The following is a 14150-nucleotide window of genomic DNA, read 5'->3' on the forward strand; positions in this document are numbered from 1 at the left end:
TTTATATGAGCCAACCAGAAGGATTTCCAATTGATGATAAGGTATGCCTCTTGCAAAAATCATTGTATTGTCTAAAACAAAGTCCCAGGAAGTGGTACAAGAAGTTTGATGACTTCTTAATGAAGTTGAACTTCAAGAGATGTAGTTACAATAGTTATGTCTACATACTCGAAAAGGGAGATTGGTTGTATCTATTGTTGTATGTAGATGATATTCTAGTAGCAAACAAACACCAAGGGATGATTAATGATCTAAAGCTTACTTTGAATTCAAAATTCGAGATGAAGGATCTTGGAAAAGCTAGTTGAATTCTTGGAGTAGACATCATCATAGATAAGTTGTAAGGTACTTTATTTTTGTCTCAACAGATTTATATGAAGAAGATTGTGGAAAGGTTTAGGATGTATAAAGCTAAATCAGTGAGCTCACCTCTAGCCCATCACATGAAACTCTTAAGGAGGCAAGACATCATGTTTGATGATGATAGGAAAGATGGAACCTATTCCTTATGCTTGTGGACTAGGCAACATTATGTATGGAATGATTTGCACTAGACTAGATCTTACACATGTTGTTAGTGTTGTGAGCAAGTTCATAGCAGAACCCGTACGTGCTCATTGGGAAGCTCTAAAGTGGATTCTCAGATATTTGAATGGATCTATAAACTCGGGTCATCTATATCAGAGGAAGACTCATTTTAAATCCATCATTGAAGGCTTTGTTGATGTTGACTATGTTGGATGCCCTGATACCAGAAAATCTCTCTCAAGATATGTGTTTACTCTGTTTGGAACAACTGTGAGTTGGAAGGAAAATCTCCAATCTGTTGTAGCTTTTTCTACCACAAAAGCAGAATATAATGCTTTGGTTGAAGGGATAAAAGAAGGTTTCTCGCTAAAGGAAATGCTCTTTGAACTTGGATTCAAACAGAATAGTGTACAAATTTTTTTTATAGCTAAAGTGTTATTCATATAGCCAACAATCAAATGTATCATTCAAAGACCAAACATATTGATGTTAAACTAGATTTTATTAGAGATGTGATTGATTCAAGTGTTATTGAAGTAGTGAATATTGATTCTAATGACAATCCAGCATATATGTTAACTAAAGTGTTTCCCATAAATAAGTTTGAAAAATGCTTAAGCCTTGTGGGTTTTAGTTATATTTGATTTCATAGGAGTGGTTGTACAAACTGCATTGAAGTGTCAAGGTGGAGGAGAAATGTTGCAGATGACTCTTCATTTGAAGTTTTCTTATTATTTATGAATAACAGTTTAACGGTCATGGTTGGTTATGTTTTTTTTAATGTTTACTGTTATGTTTATTATGTATTATGTGATATATATATATATATATATATATATATATATATATATATATATATATATATATATATATATGGGGTTTGCTAACTTGCATACGCCTGTTTTTCAGTTGGTACATTTTAGCAATGTGTACCGGGTTTTAGTAGACAAAAATACCCTAATATATCATGAATTATAAGTTTTAAGGTTAAGGGTATTTCAATAATTTTCATTCTCAAAACTAAAAAAAAAGGAAACCCCGAAACCCTTGCTTACCTCCCTCATTTGTCTCAACCATTTCTCTTTTATCTCTCTCACTCCAACATTTTTTCTGTCATTCCTACGCTAGTCCCAATTGAAAAAATCAGAAACATTTGCCTAACCCTAATCTACCTTTCTCACTTATCCAATTTGTTTCTCTCTCATCTCCATACTTTCCCTCACCCACACACAACAACCCGCGACACTGCAATTTGTTGTTCTTCTTTGTTCGTTCATTCGTTTTCCAGTTTAATAACAAAATAATTGATGATGTTGATGTTGATTTTTGATTGGAGAGTTGTCTTCTATATTTTCCCTTCTGATTATTATTAAATTTGTAAAAAACTAAAATCTACAATAATTTCAATAATTTAAAAACTACAACCTTATAAGTAAGAATATATTATTGTTTTGTGCTACAAGTTTTTTTTCTTTCTTTTTTATAATCGACTTATAAGTTTTTCATATTTCCTTTTTTTAAGGTTGGATTTGCTGTGAACATTAGAAATCAAGCTGGAGAAGAGGCGATAATGCGTCAAAAGTATCATAATCCTCTAATGAAAATGAGTTTTCCAAATTATTGAAATTATTGTAGACTTTAGTTTTTTACAAATTTAATAATAACCAGAAGGGAAAATATATAACACAATTCTCCAATCAAAAATCAACATCAACATCATCAATTATTTTGTTATAAACTGAAAAACAAATGAACGAACAGAGAAGAACAACAAATTGCGGTGTCGCGGGTTGTTCTGTGTGGGTGAGGAAAAGTATGGAGAAGAGAGAGAAACAAATTGGATAAGTGAGGAAGGTAGATTAGGGTTAGGCGAGTGTTTCTTATTGTTTCAATTGAAACTAGTGTAGGAATGACAGAGAAAATGTTGGAGTAAGAGAGATGAAAGAGAAAGGGTTTCGAGGAATGAGGGAGGTGAGCAAGGGTTTGGGGGCTTTGTTTTTGGCTTAATAGCCTCTTTTGTCCCTAGTTTTACTCGATTGTGTCAATTTAGTGTCTAGTTTTAAAAAAGCGACAACTTGGTTCTCATTTAGTAAATTTTGCATCAATTTCGTCCCTTCCGTTAAATAGAAACAAACGAAGTTAAGGATGGATGATCTGGCAGAAACGTGGCATTTTTAAATTGTATAGGTTGTGACGTGTTTATTATTTCCTTTAATTATAATTAATTTGGATTAATGTTTTTCTTTTAATAACTTTTAATTATAATTTATGTGATATTAGTCAACGTCTGACCATCCTACCTCTAGGCCTCCCACTTCGTCGCGTCGTTCTCCCCCGTCACGAGACAGAAGAGCAAAGAGCACAAATGGTGGGTTTTATTGAAGGGTTAGTCTGTGGTTTTTTAGATTGGCAGAGAAGAGAAGGGAAGGAAGCCTTAGATCAAATATTCTTCTTCTTCTTCCAAAAAATAGTGTTGTAGTATTTGCCCCACTTGCTCCCTCTCCCACTTCCCCTGCTACCCCACTCCGCCTCCCCCATCCCCCACCCTATGACCACCCCCACCCCCACCAAACCCCTCTTTCTTACGCCCCCGCCAACCCTAATTTCATAATTTCAAGAGACCCCGAATCCACCCTACCATTCTGTCCCACCACCCTCACAATGCCCAATTTAGTGGGTTGCGCAAGGTTGCGTTGCAATTTATCCATGGTTGTTCTGGTTTGGTTCTCTTGCTTTGCAAGTCTGAGGAGGCACGATGTTGATCCGCGATGAGTATGCTCGCGGTGGGGATGGTTTCTACGTGATTAGGGTTCTGCAATTTGGGGGCTCTTTTCGATTGGGTTTTTGGGGCTGGTTGCGTTTCCTTGAAGGTTTCGAAACTCATGATGAATCTAGTGGTTTTGGAATGGACGAAACTCGCGAGGTGGAGGCGCGATCTGGGTTTCGTATATGGGTCGTTGTTTACTGGATTGAGGTTGATGCATGTCAAGACATAAAGGATGATGGAGATGGCGTGGAGGAAATTGGAGTTTTCACGGTGGAGAATGGAGGAGAAGATGAACTTTCTCGGGTTCTCTCTATTGTTGCGATTTGGGTGGTTGATGGAAGAACGAAGGAATTCTCGCGGTGGTCCAAGGTTGCTCGCGGTGGTCTGAGGTTGCTCGCGGTGGTGCATCAATGAAGGTGATGCGATTCACTATGGTTGTTGGACGACGTTGGTTGTGTTCTTGAGCGTGGTTGAGGATGAATGAGGAGTTGATGGTCGCCTTGAATGGTTGCGCGAGGAACGACGATTTTGGCCGGCCAGCTGCCGCTAATGAAGTTGGAGAAGAGACCGTTTCTGAAAAAGAGAAAAAGAAACCCTAGAGAAAAGAGGGCTTGGGCCTGGCCTAGAAAATATAAAGTGTACTCCTAAATTTCATCTCTACACCCATTCACTAACACGTCAGGATAAATATATCTACAAAATAACATGTCTTCTGTCAGATCATCAATCTTTAACTCTGTTTGTTTCTATTTAACGGAAGGGACAAAGTTGACGCAAAATTTATCAAATGAGGACCAAGTTGACACTTTTTTAAAACTAGGGACCAAATTGACACAATCGAATAAAACTAGGGACAAAAAAAGGCTATTAAACTTTTTTTTTAGTTTTGAGAATGAAAAATTATTAAAATACCCTTAACCTTAAAACTTAGAATCCATAATATATCAGAATATTTTTGTTTACTAAAACCCGATACACATTACTAAAATGTACCAACTGAAAAACAGACGTACGCAAGTTAGCAAACCCATATATATATATATATATATATATATATATATATATATATATATATATATATATATATAAAAGTCTAAGACATACAAATACGTAGATTATGTTTAGTAGTTATGAATAGCTATGAGAAAAAATTAATAGTTATAATAAAGCTGTAGAATTTAAAGAAAATGGTACGAAACCAAACCTTGTTAAAGTTTGAAGTACAAGTGGAACAATCATTGCAAAATATATCTATAAATAGGACTTGGGTTATGAAGGGCTAGAAAAAGAAACTTGAGGAGTCATAGTTCGTGTATGGGTGCTTCCAAGGTACAAAACCACCACTTTGTACCATCCAATCCATCAATTCTTGCTTTTGAGATGCATATGTGTAGCTAGAACTCCATTTCACTGGGGTTGAGAGTAAAGTTCTGAAACTCTTTGTAATCTATCTATTAATACATGATCTTGTATGAACTTTGTGTTTTATCTTGATTATTCATGCCTACGATGGAAATCTGAGCTAATTGAACGGTTAAATCATTGGAAAATGCATGAGACCGCGGACCTAGGATAGAACAACTAAGGGATTTCAATTCTAGACATAGTTTGGAACTTTTAGTCATCTGTGACATTGTGTTTAAGGCAAATCTGATTTCTGAATCTGCTAAGGAATTAGTGATTTAGTTTGAATGATTCAAAAATAGTCATCTGAGGAATTAGAGGCTTATTTGCCTAAGATGTCGATGCTTAATTTTGAGGAATTGTGTTAGTAGAAAATTATATGATTGATGAACTTGAACAACAGCAAAGAGATCACGATGCAGGAAGAAAAAGAATGAAAAACGGGAAAGGAATAAACAGGTGAAGAAAATTTAAAGTTACGTGTCACTTCAATTTTTTTTTTACGATTATTTCAAAGCTTAATACTATTGGTGGGCTATATTTTATCAACTTTATTTTAGGTCAGATTCATTTTTTTAATCTTCAATATAAATTTTAATTTCGTAATTTATGTTTAATTTGATCTTTTTTCTCACAATATTTAAATTGTTAACGATAAAATGTCCACAGCACCAATCAGTGAATTACATGATAGTTATTGGCTAACATGGACACATCACCCTTGACACGTCATCATCATCTCCTACCTCCAGAAATTCTAATTTCCCTTTACACAGAAACCCTAGCCACCACATAACCCTAGTCGTCGTCGTTACGCTCAAGGCCAGCCACCATCTTCACACCTCCATCATCAGAGATTTTGAAACCTTAACCAGAAACCTTTCATGAAAATATCACACATTGGCCACGTCGTTGTTCCAAACACTCCACCACAAGCATCGCGAAACCAAATCGCGAGTTCCTTGCGCCTTTGAACAACGTCGTCGTGAGGCTTCTTCATTCTCCACCAGCCCCCATCAACCTGAAACACAGAAGATCAAAACCCAGAGAACTAGAAATCTCCTTCATCACCAACCTCTTGCGAGCAAAGCCCAAATTGTAGAAACGCAAAGCCGAATCACACAATCATCTTCAACCGTCGCACTAGCGCCTCTCTACAAGCTTCCCCATCGCGCCTTCTTCATTCACCTATAGGAGAAACACCTAGAAGTAATCAAACTATCACGAAGTTCACCAATACCACCGTGAAGGAGAAACCCTAATCTCATGTGATGGCATTAGAGCAAGCTCTTTCCTAATCTGCAAATGCAAATCTAAAATCCTAATTTTTGGGTGAATAAAGGGGTTGCCACAAGTCAAGCCCTCATTGGTGCAACCATTAGTCAACTCTCATACTAGCCACGTCAGCCAATAACTGCCATGTAATTCACTTATTGGTGTTGTGGACATTTTGCCGTTTTAAACGTCGTCAGTAAAAATGACCAAATTGAACATAAATTATGAAATTAGGAACTACATTAAACATTCCAAAAAAAAATGACTCCCACATCAAACAAAATTGACGAAAATAGAGACCAACAGTGGTATTAAGCCTTGTTTCAATTATCAAACCATGAGATGGGATATTTGTTACTTTTAAAATGAATTATACTAGTTTGCTTGTTTAATTTATGTATTTTTTTTATTGGTGAGATCTTCATAGGCTTATTTTATTTGTTTATTATACTTATAAATGAACTTACTTATATATAACTATAATTGTTGATATTTCTAATTTTATTATATTTAAAAATACTGTTATTTAGATAATGTGGTTATGTAATTAGTTATTTCAATTATACTATATTTCACAATTTATCTTTTAATTACTAAATTTTGGTTGACAAATAAATATATAAACTATATATATATATATATATATTACTTCTCGTAATTATATCTCTTCCCTGATAGAAACCTAATATATGAATATATGTAGTTAATAATATAATAGGTAATAATTTTATATTTTATTTGTAAGTAAAGATGTTAATATATTTAAGCTATTGAATTAACTTGTGGCTGGAGGTTTTGAGATCCTTAAAAATATAGACAGCCAGAAGGTAAAATAAAAGTATAATAGAGTTAGGTTTTATCGATTAACAGGTTAAAGTTTAAGTAGGTTTTCTCTAATTATAGAACCAAGATGCACTATTGTTATCTTTTTATAAATAGGTTTTTTAAAATCCTTTTGTCTTTTTTTTAGAGTAATCTCACCTAGAGAAAGTTGGAATTATCCTGAAGAACTTTTGAACTCTACTCTATCAAGATTACAATTAGAGTAACTTTTATTTCTATCTCTTTGCATGTCGGTGATTCTAATAGAATATACTCAAATCATTGATTTGATTTGTTGTGTGTAATAGGTTTATTATTGTGAGTGTAAGCTATAAGAAGTGTTATGAAGCTTTAGGGAGACCAATCGAGATTAGGAGAGTCAATTTTAGCTTATTCATGATTGTGTATAATTCATGTTATTCATATAACCAGATTTACCTAATAATGATTTTGTAGTAACTCAAGAAAGAAGTAAATTATTTTCTTGGATCGTTACGGTTGAAAAAGATTTAAATTAGTAAATAATAATAAATCTTTATATTATTTTAAACACTCGTTTATTTTCAATAATTACTATAAATGTAATTCAAAATTCTTTATGAGAAAAAAATTAATTTTTTTTATAACATGAATTTATAAATGTATGTGTTGTTGTATTTATTTGACTTATCTATACATTTAAATTATTACTTTTATAATTATTTTTACTTTTTTTCCTGTTTCCTAAATAAAATAAAATTGTGTTAATGTAAATTCTAAATAGATAAGTGTTTCAAATATCTTTTTTTGCATTAATTTAAGCAATATTTTTGGAACACAAGTTGGAAAATCCAGTCATGTTTCGAGTTAAGTTTACTTTGGTTTTCACATCGAATCAGACATGGTTTAGGATTTTTTTTCTTAATCAATTGCATAGTGATCTAGCCACGATACTAATGTTTGGAATATAATCTGATACATAATCTAAAGATCCTTAAAATCTTTGCAAATGGTTTTTATTTTCATTTCATTAGGAAAATTTTGTAGCCAATTCTACACTTCTTTGAGAATGGGTAATCATGGGACTTAGAAATGAAAAAGAAATTTGTATCGGTTGCAAATAATAAATATTTTAATACTCGTTTGTAAAATAACGGGATGGGATTATTATATTAAATATATTTACGAATATTTTCTATCAAAAAATAAAATAAAAATTATATTTTATTAAATAAAATTTAATTAAAATTAAAATTAATTTATATTTTATAAGGTTAAATTTAATTAAAATTAAATTTTAATTTATATTTAATTTAATTTATATTATATTTTATATATTGTTTTTGTAATTTTATTTTAATAATTTGTAAAAATATATTTTTAAATATTTGTAGATATCTACAAATTTTGAAATATTCATAAATAAATTTTAAAATATGTGAATTTTTTTCAAATCGAGTTGTGAGTAGATACTATGGAACCCAATCTATTGGCATCCATACTACCACTCCTTCTGTTTTATCAAGTTTTTAAATATTGTGTTTTTCCACTTATTTTGAGAATATTAAAACATCATAAAGATACTATTGCAAAATTTTAAATAGAAAATTAAAATATTATTAATAATGCTTTGGAATTCAGATGGTGCATTTTTTTAATCGTATTGGCATTATATTCCATTTATAATGTCCAAATAGTACTGTGCAGTTTTGTATTTAATTTTTTTTAGTAGTTTCGTTTGATAGTATCCAGATTTAATGCCAAACTTGGAAAAATTACCACATATAATTTATTTAATAGTGATGTTATTTGATATCCTAGTTAAGCTGATTTTTAAAATTAAGTTTTATTTTTTTTTCCATTTAATAGGTGGATTTTTAAAATATTCTCCTCCCAAAACTGCACATAAATTGGGTTGGGATAGAGTTAGAGTGAGAAAAAACTAAATTAGTTTAGTTTTAATATATTTCAATAATTTCTTTCGTTTGTTTTATCATTTTTGTGAAGCAGTTTTCACATTATATTTTATTAATATATATTTTTTCTTTTTTACTCAAAACACCTTTATACAAGGTTGAATACTCAATAAAAAATTATAGTTAATTTTATTGCATAAAGATAGCTTTTTATCATCTAATAAAAAGGAGGTAATTTTGATAGAAATTAGTATGGTGATTATTTTGTATAACTCAAAATGCTTGTTCTAGAGGAATTGAAGTTGCTGCCTATTTTATGAAGACGACAAGAGGTAATGCAAATATCCAAGCATTGGAAAAGGTAAAATTTAAACACATTTTCTTTACCGAAAGAAATAATCAACATGGCCATCAGGGTTAACTTATATTACTTAGACACAGTAAAAAAAATACTTCTTTCTAGTTCATACACTTAAATATACCAATAATACAACATCGTTTAAAACTCGAATATAAAGACAATTTAAATATAATTTACTCCTTTAACCTTCTAAGATATTTTTTTAAGAACATACCCACAGAATTTTCAAAGAAATTTTGAAACAGATAACACCTTAAATGTAATAATTAACTTTAATAATATTATATCAACAAATTTAAAATCGAAATAAAACTCTTCAACTAAACTGCATTTTATATATGTATCATTTCTCTTTCGATCGATCGGTGACTTCATGAAATTTGAAAAATCCAGATGAAGAAATATTTGGTACCTATTTTATTCTCATACATATCAAATCAGTTCATTGTCATTTCAATGCCATTAGTACTGCTTGGAAGAGCCCTCTGGCCTTTGAAATTACACATGGATACCATGTGCTGAGGACCACATGTAGTGAAAAACAACTCAGCAGTGTTTTTTACACCAATGGCCAATAGTCAAATTTTGAAACTGATAACAATTGCTCTGAGATTGTTTGCTAGCAGACAAATCTGAAGATAGAGCTTGTGGATGGCACGCAACTAGGGAAGTTTTTGCCTGTGTATATGTCATGGATGATGCTACGCGTCTAGAAATAGACTAAAGTTGCACTTGCATAAATAGTTTAATCAAACACATTTAATAATAGATCAGAGTTGATTTATTAACTGTGACTATAAAATGTATAGGAATATCTTGAGAAGGGTTCATTTTGGTGAGTTGTTCTCTGAACATAAAAAGTAAAAAATTACTTATGAATACTTTGAGGTTTAAATATGTTCTAAATTCCGCTATATTTTGCTATATGTGCAGGAACAGAAACACATAGGTGTTGGATGGGGACCAAAATAAGTGATGATAAATATTACAGAGATTTAACATATATATCTTCTTACAGAGAATAACAGTAAAAATATATAAACGAGATCTTTATTAGAAATCTCACATCAGACTAAAAATAAAATAAATTTACATTATAAATAAATGTAAACTTCATCTTAAAAACCAATCAGCTCTTTAGAAATGAATTAAACTTAAAGTTCTTAACCATATTAAAGTCAGTTTTTCTTAACACTTCCTAATTAATAAAAAAATCTGTATAGTCAAATAGTTGTAGATTTGTAGAGTTGGGGTAAGCACTGCTCATATTCCATTTATGCAAAAACATCTTCACTAACATGACAGTATAGTACATTGTAGGCACGTTGATTTTGAATCTGTGGGTTAATTTGTAATCTGTACTGAACGCTGGTATTCTGTGATCAGTATCCATGTTGTTTACAACTCCATCTAAATTTTAATGAAAATCTCATTTGACTAACTGAGATTCCAAAAGCAACCGTTCCAATCCTTCCATTTCAAATTGAGCTTCTAAATTAAGACATCTCAATTTACAATTGGACTCAACTGAAATTCACTGAAAAGGCTTTTTAAATTTTACTTTTTAAATGGTCATTGGAGATCTCCTGACAGAAAACCAAACATACCCTAGATGATCAAGGACGAAAGGGACATTTCACTTTCACCAAATTACAACGTTCAAGTAAAAGGGCAATATTTGAAGTGCATATTTGAATACTACTTGCAAATTACAATAACCATTCACGCAAAAAGAGATAGAAAGAGCCCACAAGAACAAACAGGGATTTAACTGATTGTAAAAGCTATTAACAAACATGATGCAAGGTTTTAGAACTTATCTACGCATACACCATCTCTTGTAAACTCATATGCTTCCCTACTCCTTGTTTTCTTCATGCCAGCTGTCACATAAAGTTTTGATCCCTCTGACATAATGGTTGTCACTTTCACCCAGATCAACACTTTTGTCTTCATTCCTTCTATCTCTGCTAGCTTTCCTTTCTCCAAATAACAGGTCACAGTGGTGAAGAAACGCAAGACTGATGAATCCTTGTAGCCTACTTCACATACCTGAGGAATGTAAACGATGAGCTTCCTAGTCTCTTCATTGAATTCATAGTTTGTTGCATCACGAGGAAAGATTCCAATTGGTAGATCATACTCCTTTAGCAACTCTGGTAATGGCTTTTGCATCTTCCCTGTAACGTGATTTCTGTGAGAGCTCAAACGTAATATCAATTTAAATAAAAACGGGATATCAGGGATGACATTCCAATTTTATTACCTTTCCTCAAGTATTATGATGAAAGTAAATATATGTTGAAAAGGGTTGATAAGAGTTAAGCATGTTTCCAAAATCCATGAAAGTGGGATGGTAAACCCAAATACCCAATAAATAATTAGTAATACATTGAGACTCAATAAGCATGCAATTTATAACTTAAGAAATAATGATTGGATAGAAAGACTGTATGCAACCTGAATTATTAATTTCAAATACAAATTTCATTTTCATCGGTTGTAAATTCCAAATTAAAACTCTAAGTAACACTACAATAATGATATTAATGTACTTTTGTGTGACCTTCAAGGAAGATATCTGTCTGTATTTTATAAATACTAACAGTGATATGTCAAATGGCACCATGAGAATTTAAATCATGTGCTTGAGTAAATGAAACATTCAAGAAATGGAGAAATAAGGCAGAAGTATTGGTGGTTTGACATCATTAATGTGTTTAGATAAATTATGTTATCCAGATTATAGAAGTAAAGATAGTAGACCATATAACCAAAATTGTAAAAGGAAAGGTTAATGCAACATACTGGAAAAGTGATTATCAAGAGGAAATGAAATTCGAGGAAGGAAATTATTAATGTAAACCGAGTGTAAGGCACTCAACACAGCTGGAGGGAAATATGGACTAGTATCCATATATAAAGGAGAGGTGAAAAATAGGAGGCTATGAGTGAGGGTGTATGCAGGTCCTCTTGGATACTGTTACCCATTACCAGTTTCAGTTCTCTGTCTTCCATTCCAGAGACACCATACAGGTATAGATAAAACACTGATGTCAGTATCCACATTACAAAAGAATAGATTCACCATAACAGAGTATGTTTTGATCTACTTTCTGTCAACTCTTTTACATGGCATTACGTGGATAAATTAAGTGAAATCTTTTACAGCAACACTTGTAGGATGAATGTTCGAGTACTGATTAGATAAGAAATACAAACCTTTTATTTTGTTGACCAACCATTTGGTTCCCCCTTCAATACTGTTTGACAACGACTGATCATCAAAAGAAAATGTGTCAGCATAGAAATTAATCAACCAATGATCATTCTTCGTAAACATTTAGCACATTCTAGCAGTAGCAGAAACATTTCCATTCACAGTTGAACATACGAGAGGGTAAATTATTTCTTACAAGATGAGGTTTGTAACAGAGATGATGAAGGATTACCTAAATTTCTTTCAATTTATCAGCATGCAGGTAAATCGTGCTTAAACACTTAATGCTTGCACCTTTCCCACTAATCATCTCAAACATGCGCGAATATTAGATGCTGAGTAAACAACGGTATTAATCAGCCAACACGCCTTTATTAAGTTAAACTCTTTCAAAGCACATGACAGTTAAAACTCATTTTAACCATATCCTGTCATAATTATACACATTCTAGCCATAAAAGACATTAGACTTTAGCCTATAATGTGACATCACTTAGCATGATCGATCGAAGTAAGAGAATTGTTTTTCATGTCTCATCTCTCTGAATCTTAAATTGATCCTTGAAACATGCTCTCACAAAATTTTATTTACTTGGACAACCAAATAACAGCTTCTCCACCTTCCATTGTACATTCTCAACACAAATTTCCAAACTAAGCATTCAACTCTATATTCCTATGCTAAAATGATCCAATCATCATTCAGTAAACCGATACACCACACATTCAATTTCCCACTGTAGTTATTACAATTTACACCCAACCAAAATTGATCAAATGTAACCTAAAAGCAGGATTCCAATTTGCATAGGATGCCATGCAACAATCCAAAATCCTAATAAATTCACATTTTTTTCCGAATAGCGGGATGATCACATAAAAATCAACAACCACAATTCATGTTATACTTGAATTCAGGAAATTCCCTTTTGACCATGATGAAAAAGAAGAGAAATTTTGAAAGAAAAAGGAAAAAGGGTGGAGAGGGAGGGTACATTGATGTCGTCACCGACGGAATTGAGTTGGCTGGTGGCTTTCTGGTTGAACCAATAGGATCCGACCTTGTTGAATACCTGATCCATTTCGGTCAACAACGTTTGATTTCGATCCCAGAGGAACTTTCTCTCTCTGTCTCTCTTCTTCCTTCAGATAAAGAGAAAGAGAGAGAAAACACAAACGTGATGGAGAAGAAGTACGTGGCTCCTTATTCGCTCGGAGTTTTTCGTCACACTCGATAACTATTTATTTATTATTTTATGGTTTATCACCTCTTTTGGTTTTATTAATCTCAATTATTTATTCATCTTCTCTTATTTCATTTGTCGTATTGGACTACGTTTCTTTATCTCAAAGTTGTTTGCCACTCTAAATAGTAATTTTATTTTGATAATATTAGCGAAAACATAAACTTCATTATTATATTCAAATTTTGGAAATTTTATAAAAGAAAATTTAAGTTGTTATTAGACATTGTAATTACAAATTTATAAAAAATAAATTTTTAAATTATAATTTAAATTATTTTATGTATTTATTTAATGTAAAAAATATTAAAAATTAAAAATTAAAAATTTAATGGACAATTACAAAAAGGTTAACAATTATTTATCTTGTCTTATATATGGAGGAAGTAATTACAAAAAACGATTTAGAAAATAAAAATTGTGTACCAAATAAGAGAATTTTATATTATATAATGACAAATGTTACTACGTGGAGAAAATAATTATATATGAAGGTAATTTTGAAAAAAGAAATTATATATACAATTAATAGAATCTCATATTATCATAAATTATTAATATTAAAATAGGAAGTTCACTAGTAAAAAACTGGTTTTTTAACGCGTTATATATGTCTCAATTTTATTGAAACTGA

General features: G+C 31.7%; 1 protein-coding gene and 1 pseudogene across 1 annotated transcript; one reads left to right on the forward strand and one right to left on the reverse strand.

The window, feature by feature from the left end:
* Positions 1 to 492: 492 nt before the first annotated feature.
* LOC148190854 (secreted RxLR effector protein 161 pseudogene) lies at positions 493 to 975 on the forward strand (annotated as a pseudogene).
* A 9690-nt stretch (positions 976 to 10665) lies between these two features.
* Positions 10666 to 13491, reverse strand: LOC124820992 (uncharacterized protein At5g01610-like). The gene is made up of 3 exons (XM_047292784.2): positions 13268 to 13491; positions 12275 to 12329; positions 10666 to 11232 (listed from the first exon to the last, which is right to left on the reverse strand). The coding sequence occupies exons 1-3, from the start codon at positions 13352 to 13354 to the stop codon at positions 10862 to 10864; spliced, it is 513 nt and encodes a 170-aa protein (XP_047148740.1). The 5' UTR covers positions 13355 to 13491; the 3' UTR covers positions 10666 to 10861.
* Positions 13492 to 14150: the final 659 nt, after the last annotated feature.

The sequence above is a fragment of the Vigna umbellata genome, chromosome 11 (genome assembly GCF_029865625.1).
Source record: "Vigna umbellata cultivar VRB3 chromosome 11, Vumbellata_1.0, whole genome shotgun sequence".
NCBI lineage: Eukaryota > Viridiplantae > Streptophyta > Magnoliopsida > Fabales > Fabaceae > Vigna > Vigna umbellata.